The sequence below is a fragment of the Urocampus carinirostris genome, chromosome 13 (assembly GCF_059441175.1).
Source record: "Urocampus carinirostris isolate Australia breed hairy pipefish chromosome 13, RoL_Ucar_1.0, whole genome shotgun sequence".
NCBI classification, from domain to species: domain Eukaryota; kingdom Metazoa; phylum Chordata; class Actinopteri; order Syngnathiformes; family Syngnathidae; genus Urocampus; species Urocampus carinirostris.
In genome coordinates this window covers 7,486,305-7,512,217 of record NC_142361.1, presented here as the reverse complement: position 1 = coordinate 7,512,217, position 25,913 = coordinate 7,486,305, and the positions used below count along the sequence as shown (strand labels likewise).

The window sequence follows — 25,913 nt, the reverse complement described above, 5'->3', positions numbered from 1 at the left end:
TATACTGTGTCATTTTTATTATAACTAAATCAAGGTATAAGAAATAATTAATGTAAATCAAATATATTTCCTGCACATTTGTTGTTATATTACGTGTTAAAAATACTAACATTATAAAGGTTGTAAACCAAGTGTCAAAGTACAAGGTAGAGTTGACGAGATTAGCATAGGATTTATCAAGGGGCAGTAAGTTTGATTACCAGTGTCAGCAGGTGTTTTGTAAGCATCACCCGACAAGCTTATAGTAAATTGTACTTCAATGTGATTAGCAAACTCTTTTGCGCTAGGCCTAATGGATCATTAAACCACCGCTTTAGTATGACGACATTGCAAAGTATCTTCAAAGTGTTCAAAAAAAAAACAGAACGTTTTCAAATCTATTTTTATTAAACAGTTACAATCTAGGACCTTTGCTTTATGATGTCACAAAGCTATGATCTTTGATTTTTGCAACTCGGAGATGGCATAGGAGCTTGCTCTGTCCACTCCACGCAACGGCCCGGTATTGCAGTACCTCCGGGAACGGTGCATTCGCAATGATCGCAGCAAGGCTTCAGGGCTAGGTCCTTAGCTTGGCCTTTTGGCTGAGAGTAAGTATCTCGGCTCCTAGGCTTTGTAGCGTATTATGAACTGACCCATAACGGATAATGGATAAAGATTTATGAACAAGCTAAATAACCCTTAAAACCCCAAAACCCCCCCTCAATTTGTTTGATTCCTTGATAAAAAAGACAATATTGTTGATTCTATTTGTACACTGCTATGCCTGCTAATTTGCCAAGCAATAATCCGTCACCCTAGAAAGTTAAAATAAGGATTAACTAAGAAAAGCTCCTATGCCCAATTCATCTGATCTGATCACCGAGAGGAATAGTCAGGCGACACTGACCAAGACTGGTGAGTCTAAATTTCATATTTACCGATTTAGTGACGTTTCAATTCACAATTTATGGGTGCAACCAACCCACAATAATATTTTGGATGTGTATTGAACATTGACCAACTTGAACCAGTCAACAACTAAAGACGAACTGCAAAACTAAAGGTGTGAGGTCCATCTTATTAGTTGAAGCAGACTTCGATGTGGTCCAACATTTGCCGATAATTAATGACGGGACACCGGATGTCACAAACTGGGCAGTCGAGGAATCTTTTCTCCAAGCTGCTTCCCGTTGGGGAAGACGGGGCGCATGGAAGCATTTCTTCATAAACTGGATCTTCGGCTTCTTCCTTGTGGACTTCCTCAAGCTGAATTATCCGTTAAAACAAATAAGTACAACAGCCTAACAGCTTTGCCCCCCAAAATTGAAACAACTCTTATCATAGTATGCTGATTTTTTTCTCAACATATTAAGACGTTTGAGCAGCTGTGTCTTCAAATATTAACAGTTTTCCATTTTTTTAAGGGAATTAGCGCAGTGGTTCTCAACTGGTCTTACTTTAGGAACCCACCATTATGTCCTAATGACAAGCTAAAAACCAAATCAAGAAACAATACCACTTCTCAAAAGTATTAAACAAAATATTATGCAGTTTAAATCAGAGATAGTAGAATATATTCACGTTTTGAGAAAAAACAAAATGCCCATCAAAATTCAAACAACTTCAAGTGCCATATACACTGGCATATAAAACTACATAGCACATGAGCGACATCCTAAAACTTCTTAAAATAGCTATATACAAAATAGAGCAAAATATTGAAACATGTGTACTACTACCTAAACAACGATAATTGTTTAATTAGTTAAATAATACGGATTAACATACTAGTAAAAATATAACATTTTGAAATTGAGATACACTCCCTCGAACACAATGGAGACAGTGCCAATGGACTAAAAGGAAGTATAAATCGAGCAGAGCATTATCGCCATCTATTGTTAAGGAGTGTAATTGACTGTTTTTTTTCTTCTTCTTAGCATTATTGTGTTAGGCCAGTGGCCCATTTTCAGTGGGTCGTGGACACACTGGAAATGGGCGACCCACTTTTGGGTCCCGACACACCTGTTAAGAAAAACTGAAAGAAAGGATCACTTTGAAAACACATTGGCGATAAATGATCTTGAATATATTACCAGAAAAGAATTGGGTGATGAATAAACATCGAAATAATGCTACATCATTTGATTGGAATAAAAGGCAACCTATAAAAGGGATGAATAAAAGGCACCCCAAAAATTAAATTAAAATTGGGCTGATGACTGGTTCATTTAACTCCGTTTGGATCTGATATGTTTTCAAAATTTTCTTTAATATTTTTGTGCCGTATACTTTACCCAGCACACACGGACACTAAAGCAGTGAATTGTGAAGAATTTTCCACTTTACCTGCCTTTCCAGTTTTGCGACTTTGAATTGTTCCTCATCCAATCTTAACTGAAGCGTTTTAATCTCGTCCGACATCAGCTGTTTCTCCTTGGAGCAACGCCTCAGCATTTGCTTAAGCTCATAGGCCTCCATCTCTATATCTTCATTCCTGCACATTCAGTTTGTCATATAGGCAAGATTTTAGGGTACCCTATACATGTTTTAGGACAAGTTTTTCTATACTTCCAAGTAAATGTGAAAAATGTAGAAAAAATAGGACATTTGAGTAAGCATTATTATTATGTGAGGGGATTATATAAATGAATGTATAAATGATCGAATTAATTAATTAAATAATTCATGAAATGAGGAAGGTAGGAAAGGGAAGGAAGGAGAGAGAAGGAAGAAGAAAAAGAAAGGGGGAAGGAAGGAAGAAAAGAAGGAAGGAAGGATGTAAGTACAGGATGAACGAAGGAAGGAAGGAAAGAAGGAAAGAAGGAAAGAAGTAAGGAAGGAGGGAAGGAAGGAAGGGAGGAAGGAAGGATGAGGAGGTAAAGTAGTAAGGAAAAAGAAAATAAAAAACAAGAAAAAAATGAAGCAGTGAAGGAAAGATGAAGAAAGGAACGAAGAAAAGTGGAATGGATAAAAGATAATGAAAAGAAAATTAATGAGGGGAAAAGGAGACAGAAGAAAGGAACGATAAATGAAAAAAGGAATGAATCAAGTAAGAGGGAAACAGAGGAAAGGAAGGAAATATGAAGAAAGGAACGAAGTGAGGGCAAATTAGAAATAAGAAAAACAGAAAAAAAGAAGGAAGGAAACATAAAGGATAAAAAATAGGAACGAAAAAACGAATACAGTAAGGAAGGAAGCAAGAGAAGAACAAGAGGAAGGAAAAGAGGGGAGGAAAGAATGAAAAAGAAGGAGAGAGAGGGAGGGAGGGAAGGAAGAAAGGAAGGAAAATAATGGGTGGTAGTCATGTTTAATTGTTTATTTATTTATATATCCTTTAATCACAAGGAGTAACAAAGGGATGCGCGGACCACAGATTATTGCCAAGAACAGACTATTATTACACCATCCCCTGATCTAAAACCTACATGAGGGCAAGGGAAAAATTCAAAAACCTCAACATGAGGAAAATAAAGAAACCTTGAGAAGGGACTGCACATGAGATAATCCCCGGGGAAAAAATGGAAACATGTCAGGGAAGACCAGAACAGAACAGGGGACCCCAGAGCGTTCGTTAAAAGTCTTTATTTGGGGAAGCATAAGGGTTAGCGGGAAACACGATGACCGTCGAACGTCAGCAGCAACGTCGTGAAGACAACTTCGGAAGACGTAGCTAATCGTAGCGTGGGACGGAAGCAGGTCGAGTTTACCAGGACTGGAGAGAAGATCGTAGCGTGGACGGAAGCAGGTCGAATCGGAGGCAGGCAGGCAGAATCAGGTAAACAAGAAGGCACAGGTAATCGGGAGAGTCTTACGGGGTACAGAAGTAATCCTCCGACAAAGAGTTCTCCGCGTAACGCGTTTAAAAAGGGAGCATTAACCAATCAGGAAGCACATTCCAGCGCGCCACATGATTACCCCAGGTGGCTCCACTTGGGTAATCATGACAAAACATGAAAAAATTAAACAATGTAGGAGACATGAATAAAAGGAACAAAGGAATGGAACAAATAAAAGATAACAAAAGGTGAATGAATAAAGGTAGAAGGAAAAAAAGAAGAAAGGAACAGACCAAAAGAGAATAAATGAAAAAAGAAGGAAACAAGAAAGAACACGTGAGAAAGAATCAAAAGAAAAAGGAGTGAAAGAGGGAAGGTAGGAATGACGGATAAGATGAAGGGAAAAAGAAAGAAGGAAAGAAAGAGGAGCGGCAGCTCGTCTTTGGACCATGAGGCCCCTCCGAGTTAAAAGTTGAAGTGTCCGAGGGCAAGACACAAAATAGGCGCCTTGCATGGCTTAGTCCGCTATCGGTGTCTGAGTGTGGGTGTGAATGAATAAGTGCGAAGTACATCATAAAGCTTTGGGGGATTTCGGTCGCTTGTAAAGCGCTATAGAAATGCAGTCCAAAACTAGGAAAAAAAAGAAAGGGAGAAAGGACAGAAGAAAGAAAACAGCAGAAAATAAACATGAATACATGCACGAATGAGGTAAACATAAGGAAAGGAATGAAGGAAAAGGGAACGAGTGAAATAAAAACAAAAGGAATGAATGAAGGAAAGATACCGGACAGGACGGGACAGAAAAATTTAAGGAAACATGAAGACAAGAATGAAACAAAAGGAAATAAATGGGAAACAGAAGGAAGAAAGGAAATATCAAAAAGGAACAAAGAAAAAAGAGATTAATGTAAGAAGAGGGAAAACAGAACAAAATTACATTTTAATGAAGTTTTGTATAAGTTTTACGTTTTTCTACCAAAACATCCACTCACTTATTGTCAATCACATCTATTGTGGCGATCAACGAAATAATGCAAATGACGTAAGTAGACGTCTATCGCGGGATTGAGGAAATTAGTAAGGGGCTCCTGTTATTCACAGATATTGCTGACATGTTATTTACACACCGACTGTTTCCAGGGCACACCTTTTTTGAAGGTCCGTCAGGTCTTGGAGGGTGACGTGGAGCTGATGCTTTAACGTCACGATTGGACCAATCGTCACCAGGCTTTCCGAGTGCTCCTTCATTTCTCTCGGCCTCTCCTCCGCTGCGACACCAACAAAAACATCTTAACAGATCCTCCTTGTTGTTGCAGCTTTTGGTGACACTTGGCATTGTGTCTTACCGTCTGAATGCACCTTATTGTACTGCGTTAAGCGGTCCCGGGCAGCCCGGGCCAGATGGTCGGCAAGCCACAGCATTCCGTCCGCTACCATCCGCTCTCCCTGTTGGTTGTAAACACGGCACTGGTGGTTTTCCGCCAATGCCTCCATTGGAAAAATGATAATTGTGAGGCCGTGAGCTAAGCCTATAGTTGATTAGCTTCTGGAAGAATCAGCAACAAGTACACTGTGATACAGTCCAGCTTTAAAAAAGGACTTTAGATCATCATTCTGTGAAACAATTGTACTTTACAGCAATGGTTCTCAACTGGTCTGACTACAGGTCCCACCATTCAGCCTTATTGACAGGCTGCAACCCAAATCAAGAAAAAAAATCCACTTCTCGAATGTATCCAAAGAAAGTATTGTACAGTTTACCTCAGAGACGATAGAATATATACAGTGTATACATACATTAATTAATAAAACCTGTAAGCATCTAAGTACGTAAGAAGGCCGTTTGGTTTCACAATATCTTTAGTTAAATGGATGACAATCACTTCCATAACAAGAGGGCAGGCTATGACAAATACATAACATTAGCAGTTCAGTCAAAAGATTCCAGCTTTACACAAGCCTTCTGTTAAGACTGGGCCTGGCTGCTAATAAAACTCCACACCTCTCCCTAACAGCAATAAAACACCACTTGAAACAATGAAGAGAGTGGATAACAACTGAATAAAATTATATATAGACATCAAGTGATTATGAATGAATACCAAAAAGTATATAATTACTCTCAAATATATGTATAATCATGTCAAGTCAAGTCACATTTATTTGTATAGCCTTTAATCACAAGATGTCTCAAAGGACTGCACTGGATTACGATTACACCATCCCCTGATCTTAAATCAAAATTCGGGCTTGAAGTGCATTTATTACAACTAAATAACTAAAGGAGTAATAAATAAATGAAATAATACAAAGGTTTTTAATGAAGAATACATACAATCAAGTCATGTTTATTTGTAAAGCCCTTCATCACAAAATGTCTTAAAGCACTGCAAAAGCCACAATAACACCATCCTCTGATCTAAAATCAAAAGCGGAGAAGGAATGCCTAAAAAACCTAATGATTAAATATCCAATGACACGTTTCAATATTCCAACAGAATAAATATATGCCAGTTTTATCCAGTTATGTAGGCAGCCATTTTGAAGATGCTCAAAATCGCCTAGAGATGAGAGTAGATACACTTTGTTTCTTACAAATGTAAATAATCAAGACCTACGCGGGGCCATATTACATATGTTTTAGTAAATCCTTTGGGCTGACTTCCACTTAAAACGTTTTTTTTTACGCCTTAAACTTGTGCATTAGCTTTGAAATACATATGCTGCATTTAAAAGGATTAAAAGGCACGTATAAGTGATACTAGCGGTACCTGGGAGACGGTTTTTTTTTTTTTCAGGTAGCCCCTGGTAACAATAGTATGAAAGCCACTGAATTGGAAAGATAAAAAGGCTAAATAAATCACAAAATGAAAGTCCATTTGGTGGAATTATACTATGCTGAACAATTTTGAACACTACTGTTTTATGTCAGATTTTAACAGCACCCAAACAAGATTCTCTGAAGCGCTACAGATTAAAAAGCCGTGACTACCATCTAGTGGCAAACACTAGAAGAAGGAGGGACAGCATCAAAAACAAATGCAGGTTCTAAGGACTATACAGTATAGGAATCCACTCCAGTTCATCTACAGTGACAGGGCATACAAGTAACTAAAGTATTGAAACCCACCATCTGCCAATTAACTTGATGGATGTATTGCAATATATGAGGCTTCAAAGTTATAGATAAAAAACTCAACCGGAAAAAAAAAACAGGGAAATATGCCGCATGTATTCATCATTTTATATTGTGCAAACAAATAAAAAGAAAAAATGTAGGCGTAGCAAAAATATAGACCCCTTTGCGTAAATACTTTGTAAAATCTTGTTTTGCTGCGATCACAGTCACCTTTTTGGGTATGTCTCTATATTTTTTGCACGTCTTGAAACAGAAATAGTTGCCCACTATTCCTTACAAATCAAGTTTCTTAAGGTTTGATGGTGATCATTTGTGCAAGCATTTTTCATATCTCTCCATAAATGCGCTATAGCAGAGGTCGGGAAATTTTTGACCCAAAGAGCCATAAAAGCAAAACTATCCCAACAATGAGAGAGCCATGTTGATATTTTAAGACAAAATTAAAAAAAAAAAAAAACGCCAAATGCACCCCCCAGATGAAAGTTAAATTTTCAGCACATTTTTTTTCGCTGGGTGACATTTGATGATGTGACCAAATCTATGAAACTAATAATAATCATGCCAGAACCTGTGTCTCATATCAATAAAATACCACTTGAAATGTGTCTCCCTTCCTAAGTTACTTAAAAGAGTTGAAGCTCATTTTTTCTCTAAATAATGGTTTCAAAGCAACGTGCAAGCAAAGTTCTTCTGTAAATATGTCACAAAATGCTGCAAACAAGAAGGATATCGTCATATTTACTTTCGCCGCGGACTACACTGAGCGAGAGAACGAAGGGAGTGCCTTGCGCTGTGTGCAGGGATCCGCCCACCTCTACCGCTCACCCAATCCAATTGCTCAGAGTGGTTTGCTGGTGTTTTTACATGTTCAGAGTTCGTTTGTGGGTCTTCATCAAAAAGTATCTCTACAGTGAACATAGAAGTTCAATGAGTTTGTCAGAACCCGAACAGACGGTGAACCCAGACGCGTAACGTTTTCACACAAGCTTTATTTTATGGAATAAAGTCATGCGTGTGAACACAAACGCCAGTGATTCGGCGATCACTTGGCGGAAGAAGTGAAACAGAGAAGTCAGGCGCGGGAAAACAGGGAGCCAGGGGCAGACGAGTTCGAAACCGGACAGGACAGGCGAAATCGATACCAGATACAGGATACACGAGCGGATACCAGACAGGACGGGATCAATACCGGATACTGGATACTGGAGCAAGATACCGGACAGGACAGATGGGATCGATACCGGACACCGGATACTGGTTGCACGAGGAAGATACCGGACAGGACAGACGGGATTGATACCAGATACTGGAGCAAGATAACGGACAGGACGGGACAGACGGGATCGATACCGGATACTGGATACACAAGCAGGATACCGGGCAGAGTCGAAATACACGTCTTGCAAGTGCAGAGGTTTGTTGACGGACTGACAAGGAGTGAATGAGAGCACTGAGTTTAAATAGGAGGGGAGCCAATCAGGCAACGAGCAGCAGCTGGCGCCAAATGAGCGGGCCCAGGTGAGGGCAATGGGCAATTGAAGGATTTCTTAGCGACATACTGCCAAAACGGGATAAGTTGATGTGAATCCCTAACTGTTAGTTGTAGTTGAAAAAGTGGCCTTTATATACTGGACTGAACCACCACAATTTCAATATTGCCTCGACTTTCTATGTACCCAGTTTGGGGTCCAATCCTCAAGCTTCAAATGCGCAGAGAATTGTGCTGTGGTCAAATTTGATCTCTGAGCCATATGTACTAATGAAAAGAGACGCATATGGCTCGCGAGATATTGCTTCCCGACCCCTGCTCTGTTGGATTGGGTTCTGGACTTTGGCTTGGCCATTCGAACACCTTTATAATGTTAGTTTTGAACCATTCCATTGTAGATTTTGCTTTATGTTTTGGGTCGTTGTCCTGTTGGAAGGTGAACCTGTGCCCCATTTTCAGGTGTCTTGCAGACTCCAAAAGATTTTCTTCCCAACAATTCTAACAATTTTTCCCAGTCCCTACCGAAGAAAAGTAACCCTAGAGCATGATGCTGAGACCACCATGTTTAAAAGTGGGAATGGTGTTTTCAAAGTGATTTGCAGTGTTATTGTTATGCCAAACGTAACGCTTAGCATTCAGCCCAAAAAGTTACATTTTGGTCTCACCTGACCAGAGCACATCGTTCCACGTGTTATTTGTGTTTCCTATGTGGCTTCCTGCAAACCCCAATAGGGCATTTTTTTGTTGTTCTCTCAGAAAGGGCTTTCATTTTGCAACTCTTCCATGGAGGGCAGATGTATGCAGAGTAAAACAAATATTTGTATTATGCACAAATTGTCCCCTATATGCTGTGTAAGCCTGCAGGTTATCCAATGTGATCATGGGCCTTGTGGTTGCTTCTCTGTTTAGTTTTCTTCTTATTTGGCCGTGTTTATACGTTGTCTCCCATCTTATATATTGCTCGCACAGCGCTCCGGGAGATGAGTAAATGTGGCGATATCTTCTTGTACCTGTTACTGCTTTGAACTTATCCGGGACCTGTCTGTTTTTGGTCTTCAAAATGTTGTCTGTTCTGCATTCTTCTTTCACAAACATCTAAGCCCATTACAAAGCAGGTGCATTTAAACTAAGACTTACCGACCCGCAGGAGCACTTTGGTTATTATTGTTAGTAATTTAGGTGGACATTGGATCATTTTAAAGTCATTAGGGTACTTCTGGAGTCAGCTGACTGAGCTGAAAGATCACAAAGCACTGCATTATAGGTCACATGATCTTGACACAATTTAGAAGCCTTAATAACCTTGCATATGTTTCATTTGGGGAAGCTGTATTAGTGTCTATTTAGATAAAGTTGACTACTCACCTAGATATAAATCTCACGTAACAAAGTCAACAGTCTTAGCAAACAGAACACTGAATCAATACATTTACACATAACATCTTTAGTGGAGGATTTATGTCTTTAAAGGGCTTGGAGGCCAATGATCCCATCATGTTTTCTCTCGCGTCCCAGGGAGCATGGACTAAATGCCAGGGATATAAATAAGAGCTTGCTCTGTCCACTCCACGCATCGGCCCGGTATTGCAGTACCTCCGGGAACGGTGCATTCGCAATGATCGCAGCAAGGCTTTAAGGCTAGGACCTTAGCTTGGCCTTTTGGCTGAGAGTAAGTGTCCCGGCTCCTAGGCTTTGTAGCGTATTATGAACTGACCGATAACGGATAATGGATAATGAATAACGAAGATAGAACAATAACCCTTAAAAACCCCCAAAACCCCATCATGTTTTCTTTTAGTTTAAATTAATTGACTTTAGTTATCTGATACAAGCAGTGAGCACTAAACACATGATGTGTGACGCTGATCATGTTTGTGAATCAATTATCTATTCAGTTTACTTCCTCTGAGGATTTTTGGGAGACAATTTCAAAGTCCGAGGTGTGGCCCTGCTGATATGTTTTACTCAAGGGCATGGAAACCATTTCAAGTCAAACAGCAACAAAAGCAAAGTATTTTGATAAGTTTTTGGGGGAAAGAGCCACACATTACATTTTGAGACAAAATTTAACAAAACCGCTAGACCCGCTCTCCAGACAAAAGCTTATTCTTCAGCACATTTTATTTCACTGTGTGACATCTGATGATTTCATAAAATTCATGAATTAAAAATAGAGAGACTGGGTTCCAAATATCAACATATATAACACTTTAAACTTGTCTCTCTCCCGCAATTACTTAATAATGTTGAGACATATTTTTGCCTTCATTTTTGTCATAAAGGTTTTATAACACTCAGTTCTTTTGTAAGAACGTCACAAAATCCTGAAAACGATGATCCCAATGTATTTACCTTCGGCGCAGAATGCAGTCGACAAGAGACAGAAGAGCGTGCTTGCACTCTTTGCGGAGCTCCACCCATCCCTACCGATCACCAAATCAAATTGCTCTGGGTGCTCTTCTAGCGTTTTGGCATATTAAGTTTTTTTCTGTGGATTTTCATCATAAAGTGTCTTAACAGTGAACATGGATTATTTTATACAGACCTTGCTCGTGTAAATCTATATCTACATGGAGAATAATTGCATGGTATCTATTTTGTCTCTGAGCCATACATACTCACGAGACGAGCCATATATGGCTTGCAAGCCATAGGTTACCGCTCCCTGCTCTACTCCCATTAACATTCTTGGTACAGTATATATATGTTGCAAAATAAGAGCTTTATGTATCCTCATATTTGAATGTGTGGAATGCAGTCACATTTTGAAGGTGCATGTTTATATTTTTGTCATGTCATGTGTTTATTTGTATAGCCCTTAATCACAAAGAGTCTCAAAGGGCTGCACAGACCGCAGATATTGCAAACCACAGACTATTATGACACCATCCCCTGATCTAAAACCTACATGAGGGCAAGGAAAAACTCAAAAACCTCAACATGAGGAAAATGAAGAAACCTTAAGAGGGACCGCACATGAGGTAATCCCCCTTCTAGGATGACCAGGCTGCAACGGGGGGTGGGAGGGATTTTTTATGGATTATTGTTCTATCTTCTTTATTCATTATCCATTATCCGTTATCGGTCAGTTCATAATACGCTACAAAGCCTAGGAGCCGGGACTCTTACTCTCAGCCAAAAGGCCAAGCTAAGGTCCTAGCCTTAGAGCCTTGCTGTTGCAATAACAAGTAATACGCAGATTTTGAAGGTGCATGTTTTCCGGGTTATCGAGTGGCGGGAATTTTGTGTTGCTCACGTCGTCGCGTCTACGAGATTGTTTTCAGATTCCTACTATAGCAGAATTCTGGATTGAGACTTTTTATCTTGAACAGCTGAAAAGTTTCGGGTAAGCATCTCGGACGATTGGTGCAAGGTAAGTGCCGCGCACAATTGTTTTACAGTCGGAAGCTGCTGCCGATCGTTGTTGAAGGGCACCCCCTCCCACGGCTGCTAAGACGCTCTTTGGCATCCAACGCTTACAAGTGAGTATGGGTTGCTGTAAAGGTTGCTCCCGTGTCCGTAGGCAAGTAGCCCTTCTAGAGGGACGTGTCCGTGAGCTAGAGCAGTTTAAACGGAAAATGTTAGGTGCCTCGGACACCACTGCTAGCGTGGGTTGTAGCGAACCTGCTAGTCCGGTTAGCACTAGCCCTAAACGGCATGCTAATCGCGGTGAGCCAATTCAGACGCATAACAAGTTCAGCCCCCTAGCTAGTCCCACTCCACCCCGGTCTACTGGCTCCCGCACTCTAGTTATAGGTGACTCCATCACCCGTAACATAAAGCTTAGCACCCCAGCCACGGTTATGTGTATTTCTGGGGCCAGAGCACCCGACATTGAGGCTAATTTGAGGGAGCTGACGAGCAAACCTAGACACCAGGACAGGGCTAGCTACACCGATATAGTCATTCACGTCGGCTCTAATGATACTAGAATGAGACAATCTGAGATTACAAAGAAAAATATTGCTAGGACCTGTAATCTCGCCAGAAAGATGAGTCAGCGTCGAGTAATTGTCTCTGGCCCCTTGCCTGCGAGAGGCAATGATGAGAGGTTTAGCAGACTAGTCTCGCTAAACCGGTGGCTGGCAAGTTTTTGCAATCAGAAGGGATTTAGGTTTGTGGATAACTGGCCTGCTTTCCGGGGCCGACCTGACCTGCTGAGGAGAAACGGCCATCACCCTAACTGGGTAGGTGCTCTCACTCTTTCTAAAAATATAGGTTACTGTTTAAGCCTTCCATGACAGAGTACACTAGTGCAGGCCAGGTCACAGGTGATTAGTGAACCTGTTACCATGGGTGTGGAGTCTGTAATGCTAGAGCTAACTAGCGCTATGCTAGATTCATGCAATTCACATAGTTTTTGTAGTTTAGAGCGTTCTACTGACTGCACCATACACCCTGATTTATACTCTTCTATAGCATCTTCTTCTGTGCTTCTTACCTCTGTTTCTCCCTTGTTAGGTGAGGAGGGAGAAGAAATAACATTATTTTCTACCAATAGTCATCCTGCTACTCCACCTGTCAACAATATTCCTGTGGTATGGAATTCGGGCCGCATCTGCCGTCATGCAAGGCACAAGACCCGGGACCGGCAGTCTAATCCTGTGGTGGTTGCCATTAAGGTTCAAAACTCGTGAAAGGTTTCAGCTCAGTCCACAGTGCTTAAGCTTGGCCTTCTTAATATTAGATCACTAGCCTCCAAAGCTTTACTTGTCAATGACCTTATTAATGAACACAATCTTAACCTTATTGGCCTTTGTGAGACCTGGTTAAAACCAAATGAGTTTGTAGTGTTAAATGAGGCTTCTCCCCCTAACTTTGTGAGTTCGCACTTGGCACGACCATGCAAAAAAGGTAGAGGTGTTGCTCTTATATCGGAAGATAAGTTGAAATTTACTTCTAATACCCCTACTAGTTTTAAAACGTTTGAAGCACTTGTTATGAGGTCCTTAATGTCAACACCAATTTATTTAGTTGTTGTGTATCGCCCACCTGGACCATACTCAAATTTTTTGGAAGAATTTTCGGAACTGTTAACAGACTTAGTAACTTATGCGGACAATGTTGTAATTATTGGTGATTTTAATGTTCACATAAACTCCCCATCAAATTCACTTGCAATTGCATTTAAGTCACTGATTGATACATTTGGTTTCAATCAAATAGTTGATGTGCCCACTCATAAAGATGGGAACACTCTAGATCTTGTCCTGACCCGTGGCGTAGTAGCCTCAAATGTTACAGTGTTACCGTATCCTAATGCCATCTCTGATCACTATTTTGTTAAATGTGAGGTGCTGTTAAATGTTTACTGTGATAAGGAAAATTTAGGCTTTAGCAGTCGCAATATCCGCCCTAAAACGGTGGTAGCCTTAAAAGAATTATTACCTACGGTAACTGCAGCCTTCCCTTCGTACACTGGGTCTGTTGACTCACTTACAAACAACTTCAATACTGCTTTGGTAAATGTTCTTGATTCTGTGGCGCCCCTAAAGTATAAATTCCGACCCAAGAAGAATACACCTTGGTTTACTGAAGAAACTAGGTTACTCAAACAAAGTTGCAGAAAAATTGAACGAAAATGGCGCACTACTAAGCTGGAGGTTTTTCGACTGGCCTGGTGTGACAGTTTGCTGAAATATAAAGTAGCTCTTTCCTCAGCTAAAGCTTCGTATTTCTCTAAGATTATTGTTGAACATAAGAATAATCCGAAATTTTTGTTTGACACAGTTGCGAAACTTACCAGACAACAACTTAACCCACATGGTTGCACTTATTCTGCTAATGACATTATGGAATTTTTTAATAAAAAGATTCAACTAATCAGGAATGAAATTTTAAAAGAACGCTCTGTTTCCTTCTCCTATATCAAAGATGCGGAGGTGCTAGGTATGGACTGTGTCAGCGGTTGTTCAGAAACATTCTCCAGTTTCAATGATTTGTCCCTTGATAATCTAACACAGATGGTCAGTAGGGCCAAACAAACTACGTGCCTGCTTGATCCGTTTCCAGCTTCACTGGTGAAGGATCTGTTTGGGATCTTAGGACCATCAGTTTTAAATATTATTAATATATCGCTATCCTCGGGTATTGTTCCTGTAGCCTTTAAGTCTGCCGTCATTAAACCCACGCTTAAGCGACCTAACCTTGACCCAGAAAGCCTAGGTAATTATAGGCCAGTGTCAAATCTGCCATTTTTTGCGAAAGTACTTGAAAAGGTCGTTGCACAGCAGCTAAATGACTTCATGTCAGAAAATAACCTTTTTGAAACTGTCCAGTCAGCATTTAGGGCAAATCATTCTACTGAGACAGCCCTTGCTAAAGTAACCAATGATCTCCTTTTAACAATAGATTCTGGTGCCTCATCAATGTTACTGCTGCTGGATCTCAGCGCTGCTTTTGATACGGTCGACCACAACATATTATTGGTTCGTCTAGAACGCATTGGTATCTCAGGAACTGTACTCTCGTGGTTTAGGTCCTACCTGTCAGACAGGATGCAATGTGTTAACTATGGCAATCTGACCTCTAAACAATCTAATGTCCCTTGTGGTGTTCCTCAAGGCTCTGTACTTGGCCCCCTTCTTTTTAGTATTTATATGATCCCGCTTGGTGACATTATCCGCAAGTATAATATTAGTTTCCATTGCTATGCAGATGACACTCAACTGTATGTGCCACTGGAAAAAACTGGACATTTAAGATTTAGAAATCTGGAGGCTTGCCTTACTGAGATTCAAAGATGGATGTCAAATAATTTTTTACGCCTTAACCCAGAAAAAACTGAAATGTTGATTATTGGTCCAGCTCACTGTCGTCAGTTGTTTTCAAACACTACCCTGAACCTAGACAAATGTAATATCACCCATAGTGACTCGGTCAAAAATCCAGGTGTTATATTTGATCCTAATCTGTCGTTTCAGTTACACGTGAAAAATATTACTAGAATAGCTTTCTACCACCTCCGTAATATTGCGAAGATTCGTTCGATGCTGTCCCAATCAGATGCAGAGATTTTAATTCATGCGTTTATTACTTCTCGGCTTGATTACTGTAATGTATTGCTTTCTGGTCTCCCGATGTCTGGCATTAAAAGTTTGCAGCTGGTTCAGAATGCGGCAGCTAGACTTTTGACTAAGACCAAAAAGTTTGAGCATATTACTCCTGTATTGGCCAACTTGCACTGGCTCCCAGTCCACTTAAGATGTGACTTTAAGGTTCTCTTATTAACATATAAATGTTTGCATGGGCTTGCACCCTCTTATCTCTCCGATTTGATTTCCCCCTATGTTCCTGCACGGAGTCTGCGCTCGGAAAATGCCGGTCTACTTGTGACTCCGAGAGCCAAGAAGTCTGCGGGCTCGAGAGCGTTCTCCATCCGGGCCCCGGTGTTATGGAACGCCCTGCCTCTGGAGATAAGATCTGCAACCTCAACGGAAGTTTTTAAATCGAGGCTTAAGACACACTTCTATTCCAAAGCATATGATTGATGCCCACCTCATATTCTGTTTTGTCCTGTCTTTTTCCGACGCCTGCCTGGCTGATACGAAGGAGAAGGATGATTTGGGATGGGTCAGCAGACCGGCGTCTGACCTGCAGCATGTCAACCCCTGCATTTACCAGCTGGCGGAGACGGGAGGCAGTGTCGTGGCCGTCATAGACTTTCTGGACTGGTTTGCAGGCTGGGGGCGTCGTTGATGTCATGCACTTTCCGGACATTTTCAACATCTTACCTTATGTTTACTATTATGTGTACAGTAATGCTAAGTGTAATTCACCCTGGTCAATCCTGGAAGGGGGATTACCACATGTGAGGTCCTTTCTCAAGGTTTCTCTTTTCTCCTCACACTGAGGTTTTTGAGTTTTCCTTGCCCGCATGCTGGTTTAAGATCAGGTAATTGTGTAATTTTGTAACTGTAATCCTGTGCAGTCCTTTGAGACATTTTTGTGATTAAGGGCTATATAAATAAATTTGACTTGACTTGACTTAGATATTGTCAACATAAAATATAGGTTATTCATATGCTATAGAATAAAAGTGTGTTTTAAGCCTAGATTTAAACAGTTCCTTTGAGGTTGCAGAATTTGATCACATTGTTTAACTGTACTGTGCAGCGAGTCAATTTCTACAATGACTCTTGTTTTTCTTTTTATTGTTGTTGACCCTGTGGAGATGTTACCTGATCCTGTATTGAAGACATAACGGTCAACACTTCTCCTTTTGATTGAGTGTCGTTCCTGCAAAATGCATTAGCAATTTCATTAAATATATATTTGTCACGGGCCAACTACAAGTTTATCAAATTCTGTAAATAAAAAGCGTGTATTTTTATTTTAAGTCATCTCAATGTATCTCAAGTTGTAACTACTGCATTTAAAATAAAAGGATAATAATAATAATGATAATAAAAATACTACAGATTACATCACACAACATTCCCACATTTTAAGCTAACACCGAACTATATATCAAAATGTATGTTAACTTTAACGTCAATGGGTCGGTTTAGGGTATAGGTAAAACGAAATTATTGGTCCTGTATTACGACAAGAAACGCAATTACCTTTCTGTGCAAAAACTTGCTTTATCAACTTTAAAAAGCAAACCAACAAAGATGAGACGATATATTGGTTTGGCTTAAATGCAGTTAAAAACACGTTCGTGTCGACTCGGAATTATTGAATAATTAATTGGTTATCCAGCTGCCAGCACGAAAGTATAGGCTTAATTGTTTCGTAATAATAGATCCATAGAAAATTAAGTTTTTCTATGCGGATTTGTAAGAAAAAAATACACTTCGAATAGCGTGTTTGATTGTTAAGATTTGTTATTCCGTAGCGCCGGAACGCAGCAATGTTCCCTCTTACCACGGGGTGGGGCCTAGTGTTCACAATTCTAGAAAATACAGTGTTAAAAAACACACACAGAATGTTCAACACTATACGGGTTTAAGTTCAACATCAGAAAAGTAACAAACAACGGGATGCAGATGAGGTTAATGCTAAATTGAAAGCAACAATTTTAGAATTAGAATTGTCTTCAATATCTTCAATGTTTTCAATATCAACGTAGTGAACGTTGTATGCAACGAGATTAGACATGGCACACAAGGATAAAAATGTAATACGGATTTGAAAGACAAAACCAAAATAAAAAGAATTCTAGGATGGATAAAAAAACATTTTTACAAAGTAGTACTTGTATAATGACCCATACCCGTCAACCTGTACGTTTTTTTCCGTACAAAGTACGTTTATTATCCATTTTAAGACGTGTACGACGGACAAGAAAAAATTTATGGAAAACGCACATTTATCAATGATGGGTACCATCCGGTATACGCCGACTCTCACGAAACGGTAAATCAATCACATCAAACGAGTTCGCCGCGGTAGCTTCTATCTCGGTATCATTTTCTTTCGTTGCAAACAAAGCGAGCGGTTTGATGTAGTGAAAGGAAGTCCGTCTCTTTTCAGAGAACCGGCTTTTTCGTCTCAACTCATTAGAGAGAGCCGGCTCTCAAATGGCTCACTTGCTTTGACGCATTATATTACGAATTATTATGTTGTATTGAGAAGTTAAGAAAAAAGGAAGTACAAAAGGAGAAAATGAAAAATCAGTATTTCATCTCATCAGCTGTACCGTTTATCCTTATTAGGGTCGCGGGGCCTTTAATCAGTATATTACCAACAATGATTTAATTCAAAAAATGAATTCATAATTTGAATAAGAAAATGTATTATTCTACTTAATCATATTTGCTTGTATTTTTTCCTTCTACAGTGAACGTCCAAGCTACTTATTTTTTGAACTTTTTTTAATAAACCTCATTCATGTCGAGCAACTCAGTATCTAACAAAAAATAACAATATGTATGATATAATGAAACACATGTACAATATAACATGTTAAACTACATAAATGGGGCAGCACGGCGGCGCAGTGGTTAGCGCTTGTGCGGGACAGTTCATGTCATGGGAACCTGTCGTGGGTTCAAATCCAGCTCCAGACTTTCTGTGCGGAGTTTGTATGTTCTCCCCGTGCTTGCGTGGGTTTCCTCCGGGCACTCCGGTTTCCTCCCACATTCCAAAAACATGCATTTCAGGTGAATTGGCCGGTCCAAATTGTCCCTAGGTGTGAATGAGCGAATGAGTTGTCTGTCCCCGTGTGCCCTGCGATTGGCTGGCAACCAGTTCAGGGTGTCCCCTGCCCACTGCCCGAAGATGGCTGGGATGGGCTCCAGCCCCCCCGCGACCCTAATGAGGATAAGCGGTACGGCTGATGAGATGAGATGAGAACTACATAAATAACCACGTTTGAAAAAAAAAATATGGTGTAAGATTATTTTGTATTTTGTAAGGGAAAATACAACATTTTGTAAGGGCATGGAGCCGTGGACGTTGACAGGAATGCTGACCTAACTAAAGAAAACATTGCAATGAAATATAGTGCAAAAAGAAGCAGTCACATAATTCTGAATAGGTGTCACGGCAGCTGAGTGGTTGCGTGCTTGCGGCACAGTTTTGAGGACATGAGTTCAATTTCAGTTACTAGCCTTGCTGTGAGTTTGCATGTTCTCCCAGTGCTTGCGTGGGTTTCACCCGGCCACTCCGGTATTCCCCCTTATTCCAAAAACATGTTATGTCATGTTAATTGGTCCAAATTGTCCTTAGGTATAAATTAGTGAGTGAATTGTATGTCTCTGTGTGCCCTGTGACTGGCTAGCAACCAGTTATGAGGGAGCACGTCCATGCATGATTTTGTACACTACCAACAGAACTTTAAAATCACATCTTAAGCTAACAGGGTCAGTTGTTTATTTTGTCTTTTCACTTCATAACGCATGAATATTTTGCTCGTTTAAATAATTTCTTTTTCTCACCATATAACATCACCAACATACATTGTAATCCCTCAAACTCAATTAAGAGACTAATAATTGTTGATTTTACTTTGTTTGTATCACGTCATATTTATTTTTGTATTCCTTCGTTTTTTTAAAGCACTATCAACTTTGGAAGTAGATAAAGAAACCAACCTTTTCATCAAACATTTTCTTCATATGGACAAAAGTAGAGTTTTATACCCAAGTACAGTATACAGATTTACTCTATTAGTGTTTTATTGGTTGCTCCTCCTCCTTCTCTTTCTCCTCCTCCTGGGGCCACAGTGCTTTCCTCTTCACTTCTGCTCCTCTCAGTTGTCATATGGCGACTCTAAGGAATATATGATCCTCCTAGCCCTTTGAGAATACATTTTGGATTTATCATCAACAATGCTTCGGGTGATTGTTGAGTCTGCGTGTGGGATCCCCAAAAAGAAACTGGGAAACCCTGACCCGATTGTTTCTGTTATATTCAGAGGTAGGAGATTGTGGATCACTTGTAATTGATCCTGGTATTTCAATATCCCTTATTCGAGTTTAGAATTGTACTTTATATTAACAGATTTAAGTCATTTCAGAGTTGATGATTGATTTTACAGTAGGCAATTTTTTTAGATAAATAATTGACATGATCATTTATCTAGCTAATCATGATCAGATACATGATTAGCTAGATAAATGCATTTTTTTATGCTCAATGAAGTTTGTCTCTATGTAAAGATAAAAAAACTGTCTTTGATCATAATATATCAATAGCTTTATGATATCATACGATGCATTCCCTAGTGCAAGGGTCTGAAAACTACCGTACTTGAAACAAATGCTGCCCTTCAGGCTTTTTAGTCGGGCCCACCAAATTAAAAATAGTACAAATATAATGATTACGCAAACCATGGTAAATCAAGTAATATTTTTTAAAAAGCTTGTGTTTTGTGTGTTTTTTTGTCAAAAATTATATCTTTTTCATGAAGCATTAAGGTGTAGTGTGCTCAAGGCTTATGTTGAAGCATCTGGGTACATTTTTCAATACTTTTTAATTGTATTTATTAAGATATTTATCAAATTTCAAGCAAGAAAAAACATCTGAGCTAGCCCTATTAGCATCTTGAGTTTGATTGTATACAGCATTATCAAATTACGATTTTGAAAACCGGGAGCAAACATTTGATTTTCTGTTAATTCTGAGTGTTTCAAAAACATTTTCATGAAATTAGTCTATTTTTAAACAAATATAAAATAAAAAATATAACAGGTAAATGTACATGTCTGTAAATATATTTATTCATAGATGAAACTGAGAAAAATCTGATAAGTGTAAGGGCTTCTCAATCCGTAGGTCGGGACCAAAAAGTGGGTTACGTGCCCGTCTTTAGTGGGCTAAAAGGCCTTGAAGAAAAAAAAGTTAGTGTAAAGGGGAAATAAAAGTATAAAACATTAACAACAATAATCAAGTTGAAATACGAAATGTGTACGAGTGTCTGCCATTAAGGCGGTGGTGGAAGGTACAGTAAATGGTTTAAAACATACTTTTTACTAGTATACTAATCTTCATTAATTGCATAATTAAATACACTCATTGTCAATGTTTAGGTACACAGTTTATTAATATTTTGAATTTATTTCAGCATATAGCTAATTTAAAACAATTTTAGTTTGGCTTGTCACTTATGTGTAATATATTATAATATATTTCACTATATCTGCTTTAAACTGCACAATCCTTTTTTGGGATAAATCTGAGATGTGGATAATTTTTTTTATTGAGTGGAATGGTAGGAACTGAAGTCAGACCATTTGAAAACCAGTCTAGATTATCAATGTTTCCTTATGTATTGCTGAGGTTTCAGATTTGAGACGTTCCTTGTTGGGCCCCTAGGAACCTGCCTTGGGCCCTCTTCCAATCTTTCTAACCCTATTTGGCTTAAAAATGTTTGCCGATGCCTGCTTTAGTGGTTTACTAAATAAGTATTTCTTAAAAATAACCTGTTGGTCATCCTAATTAACACGTCTTCGAAAAACATTTAAAAGATAGTTTTCCTTGATTGAAATTAGTTACATTTTGCTGCATTGATACTGCTTTTCTCCCAATGAGGTTTTCTTTGTGATTTCAGGTGAAAAGAAGAAAACCAAAGCTGTAGGCAATGAACTAAATCCTGTGTGGAATGAAGTGAGTGTGGTTGACGGCAGCTTCCGGGCTCCTTCGGAAATTAAAAACTCAAAATTGAAAACCATTACTGCTAAATGTAGCATTTTTTCCTCTCGTTGCAGTCGCTGGAATTTGACTTAAAGAGTTTACCTTTGGACTCGTCGTCGTTCGTCAACGTGGTTGTGAAAGACTACGAGACAATCGGCCATCACAAGTATGCAATTCATCGACTTGTCAAATAGTTAGAGTTGATGAACTAGCTCTTAAAAAAACAAACACATCTGTTAGTATTTTTTGTTATTACATATTAGTGTGGTGTGGTTAGATTTAATCCTATGCAACCCATTAAAACTGAAAACTTTTTTATTCCATTCCTTAGTATTTACTTAAGTACAGAATAATGTAATGTACGTAGCAATATTGTCTCAATTAATCTGCTTCATTAACCATAAAAAAGATAACCGTAAACAGGCATCAACAAATAAAGGTGGATAACTCGTTGGGAAATTAAGTTATTGTTTTGCATTTGAATTTTTTTTCACATATTATAGTGAGCTTGCATGCTGACTTTAAAAAATAACAGGGAGGTAGTTGTATTGTTTCAAGCCACCCCTTTAGCCTAAGTATAAGGGTATTCACAAAAAACAAAAACCTTGTGAAAGGCTGGGAAAAAAATGAGAAGAAAAATTGTCCCGTATAGTCACTTTTAATATCCGTAGCTTGTTCCTTCTTGTGCTTTGTAGCACTTGTTTTCCAAATGCACTGCGCAATACAGCGACATATAGTGATCATATTTTACACAGTGTCCATTCAAGGAAAGTATTATGTAAGAATCTAAAGGTATCTCTCTATTAGTCATGTTTTGCATAAAGTAGGAACTTCTACTGTACTAACTATATCTATATATGGTATTTGTATCTCAAGGTCCCTAATGCAAACAGAAAGGTCCAAACATTTTACTCCTAGGGCCTCATGCTGAAAAATAATAAAGACACACCATTGGCGTTTTAAAACTTATATTTACAAAGCACAAAATATTTTGAAATTTCATATTTAAATTTAATTTCTACTGTATAAGGTGCTTTAGCATTTAAAAAAAAAACTCAATATTTTGGACATTACGTATTATTTAGCGCCTCCCAGTGTTAAAAAAAAGTCAATAATTAAAAAAATTATATTGATTTGAAAAATAGGCCCAAAAAACACAAACTATCAAATACACTTGTATTTTTAAAATACTATGTATTCATTTTACATTGCACTGTCACGAACCAGAAACGAAGACAGGACCCAGTAGCGTTCGTTTACTCAGTTTTATTGATAAAGAGGGAGAGCAGGGCTTGCTTCCATGATCCGAGGATCGACGGACACGCGTAGCAGGTGGCTGGAAACGCGGAAGTGGCACTTCCGTGTCGAGCGAGGATCGTAGATTTGCAGGAATACTAGTCGTTAGCCGGGACGGGAGAGCAAGGGCGGTATCGAGTTCGGAAACAAGGTCGGCAACAGGTGTCAGGCAGGTAGCGGCGCCAAACAGGTCGGATGTCGGAATGGCAGAACAGGGCAGAATCGAGTCCAGAAACAGGTCGGAAACGGGTATCAGGCAGAGAAAAACAGGGCAGGAAAAATGTCGGACGGAATGAGCTTGCCTAGCTGGGAGCATAGGTTTGCAACGATCCAACGCCGGTAACAGGGAGCCGGGGGTTTAAAAAGTGGCAGGGAGCCAATCAGCGACCAGGGCTGTTGGCGACAATTGGGCAGTCACAGGTGCCCTCAATCAGCAATCATGACATGCACGAGGCTCGCCAAGGGCGAGCTGACATGGTTATCTGTAATCTTGCTGCTACGGGTACCCAAAGATCCCCAAAATGGAATGGTCTGCGTTTATACAGCGCTTTTCAAGTCAATAAGCGACTGCTTATCGGGGGCCTTCGGGATTCAATGTCTTGCCCAAGGACACTTCAACATATAACATGGAGGAGCCGGGAGTTTGGGCTCCAAACAGTCATTTTTGTGTATATATTTGCTAGATTGGGCTCAAAACAGTCATTTGTGTGTATTTTCTTGCTTGATTAAGCTCAAAACAGTCATTTTTGTGTATATTTTTGCAAGATTGGGCTCAAAACAGTCATTTTTGTGTATATTCTTGCTAGATTGGGTTTAAAACAGTCCTTTTGTGTATATTCTTGCTAGATTGGCCTCAAAACTATTCTTGGACTACACAACAAGCATCTAGTGCTCAAATATTACATGGTGTACCTTTATGCTAACATGGATGTTCTCAATGTTACAGAAATATTAAACCACTTTGCGATCACTAGAAAACTTACTGAAATGAAACTCCGAAGTAGGTCATAATATAGATAATTATGTGTAAATGAACTTCAATATATCTGTAAGCCCATTGTTATGACTCTGGATAAGTTCAGACTTGTCCACTAAATCCTGAAGCAAAAAGCATTGTCACACTCTTTGCTGTGCTTAGAAGGAATGTTGCCTTAAAAGGGCAGTGGTTGAAAAATTCGCCCCCCCACAGGATGCCACACCAGCACACTAAGAATAAATCACCCACTTACGTGATTCTTCAGAGGACTGTAATTTTCAAATGGGGGAAGGGTATAAAAATAATCTAAACTTCTGGAATTTGTTTTTATCTCAACCATGCCTGAACGTAGATATTTATTCTATGACGGAAAGTTGAGCAAGGATTCGCCTGCTCTGGCTTGTTATCCTGGCATAGCCGTGTGATGTGAAATGAACAAACTTTTGACTTCTGCCTGGAAATGTTTGAAATTTCTCCCCCCCCCACTAAAAAAATATGGTATTAGAGGTAGTTTTGACCTGAGCACCTAAAAACGTAAACAGGGAATTTCACAGGCCCTCACCCGAGTCGGAGTGTATAATTTTACTGATTTCACCTAAAATAACCAGTGTTAAAATAACACTATGGTAAAAGTGGTGATTTAACACTTAAAGTGTAAACCTTTACCTTAATGAACATGTGGTCCTTACCTACAAGTGTTAAATTAACATTGGTTATTTTAATGTGTACAAGGAAAAAAGGAAGTTCTTTTCATTAGTCGTGTTTCTCCCTACTCCAACTTTAGCCCCTCAGGCCTGGTCGCAACATGCATGTGGTGCATTCTAATCGTTTCCATTTTTGATGTTTCTCAAGACATGATTCCTTCATCCCAAGCTTGTTTGTGATGTGCAAGTAAAGAAAAAAACTTCCATCTGCTACGGACTTGCAAAATTGGAGTTTCCGCGAAATATACAAATCTCATTTTGCAATCCTTTGTGTTTCAAAACCATGCCGTGCCATCATAAAGGTAGGGTGAAATAGGGAAATGGAAGCAATCCGCCCAGCGCTTGGTTTCAAGCAGTTAGTCACACAGTGGCCAGTTTCCTCCCTTGCAAAACCTTTCCCTTTTTTTTTTCCTTCAGAAAAATGTTGATTATTGACTTTATTCACTTATTTTTCAGGTTTATAGGCTCTGTGAAAATATCACTGAAGGACTTGGCCAGTGGCCACGTGAGCTCTCTTCCGTCCAAGAATGTGCCCTTGACCAATGAGAAGCAGCAGCCAATTGGGGTGAAAAGTATTTTTTAAACAGTATTGAATTTCTCCCTCAAACTGTTTTCATTTTACGTTTAATGTAAATGCGATGTCAATTACATTTAATTTATATGTTTTATTCATGTTTTTTTTTAATGATTATTTCGTTATGACAGAGTGGACATGTTAAGGCAACTAAATATCCCTTATATGCACCACTCATTCAGATTCAGATTCAGATTCAGATTCAGATCTACTTTATTGTCATTCTAGTACACATGTATACAGAACGAAATGTCGATACATCTGACCCGCACAGTTTCCTCGAATGTACAGATATAAGTAAAAGTTGTATTGTATTATGGCTACGTATAGTATTTTACCATACCATAGTGCCGATAGTGCAAGAGGAGTAGCTAACCAGATGTGCAAAATGGGCATTCAGGTTAACAAGTCAGGTAAACAGTAACATTAACACTGTAACAGTAACGCTGTAAGTACAATAGTGCAGAGAGCAAATGTGCAAGGAGTGGCAATTGCTTCATCCTCAGTAGGGTCGCGGGGGTGCTGGAGCCCATCACAGCTATATTTGGGCAGTGAGCAGGGAACACCCTGAACTGGTTGCCCGCCAGTCGCAGGGCTCATAGAGCCATACAACTCACTCGCTCATTCACACCTACGGACAATTTAAACCTGTCAATTAACCTGACATGCACGGGGAGAACAAGCAAACTTCTCACGGGGAGGTTGGGGCAGCTGGACTTGAATGCTGAACCTCTGCACTGTGGGGCTGCGCGTTAACCACTAGCCGCCGTGCAACTAAACAGAATACAGGAATCCCTTGCCATGATAACGTTTACTTTCCATGGTTTGGATTCTCATTGACTAAACAGTTTCCTCGCTGATTATTACTTGAGAGTACAGTTATTTTTTTTAGAA

At 39.4% G+C, this 25,913-nt stretch overlaps 2 protein-coding genes and 1 pseudogene across 6 annotated transcripts in view; 2 read left to right on the top strand and 1 right to left on the bottom strand.

Moving 5' to 3' along the window:
* The first annotated feature begins 394 nt into the window (after positions 1 to 394).
* LOC148353625 (U2 spliceosomal RNA) lies at positions 395 to 536 on the top strand (annotated as a pseudogene).
* A 204-nt stretch (positions 537 to 740) lies between these two features.
* Positions 741 to 19,838, bottom strand: LOC148353624 (uncharacterized). Of its 4 annotated transcripts, none has more exons than XM_088352040.1 (6): positions 19,429 to 19,838; positions 16,570 to 16,627; positions 5,108 to 5,249; positions 4,909 to 5,029; positions 2,332 to 2,479; positions 741 to 1,248 (listed from the first exon to the last, which is right to left on the bottom strand). In XM_088352040.1, the coding sequence occupies exons 1-6, from the start codon at positions 19,434 to 19,436 to the stop codon at positions 1,063 to 1,065; spliced, it is 663 nt and encodes a 220-aa protein (XP_088208166.1). In that variant the 5' UTR covers positions 19,437 to 19,838; the 3' UTR covers positions 741 to 1,062. The 4 variants fall into 4 exon arrangements, with proteins under 4 accessions (XP_088208166.1, XP_088208167.1, XP_088208168.1 ...); XM_088352041.1 differs by having other exon boundaries at positions 5,108 to 5,207; positions 19,429 to 19,835; XM_088352042.1 differs by lacking the exon at positions 19,429 to 19,838 and adding an exon at positions 16,954 to 17,207.
* myofl (myoferlin like) overlaps positions 19,552 to 25,913 on the top strand; it is a 54,674-nt gene continuing 48,312 nt past the window's right edge. For both annotated transcript variants that reach the window (XM_088352039.1, XM_088352038.1), the window contains exons 1-4: positions 19,552 to 19,753; positions 21,387 to 21,442; positions 21,544 to 21,635; positions 24,902 to 25,010. In XM_088352039.1, the coding sequence (XP_088208165.1) occupies positions 19,666 to 19,753; positions 21,387 to 21,442; positions 21,544 to 21,635; positions 24,902 to 25,010 (345 nt within the window). In that variant the 5' untranslated portion in view covers positions 19,552 to 19,665. The remainder of the gene's footprint in view (positions 19,754 to 21,386; positions 21,443 to 21,543; positions 21,636 to 24,901; positions 25,011 to 25,913) is intronic.

Coding starts and splice junctions, on each gene's coding strand:
- LOC148353624 (XM_088352040.1), bottom strand. Junction 5,250..16,569: donor TGTCTTCAATACAGGATCAG/GTAACATCTCCA, acceptor TTTCCAATGGAG/GCATTGGCGGAAAACCACCA. Junction 5,030..5,107: donor CAATAAGGTGCATTCAGACG/GTAAGACACAAT, acceptor TTGGTGTCGCAG/CGGAGGAGAGGCCGAGAGAA.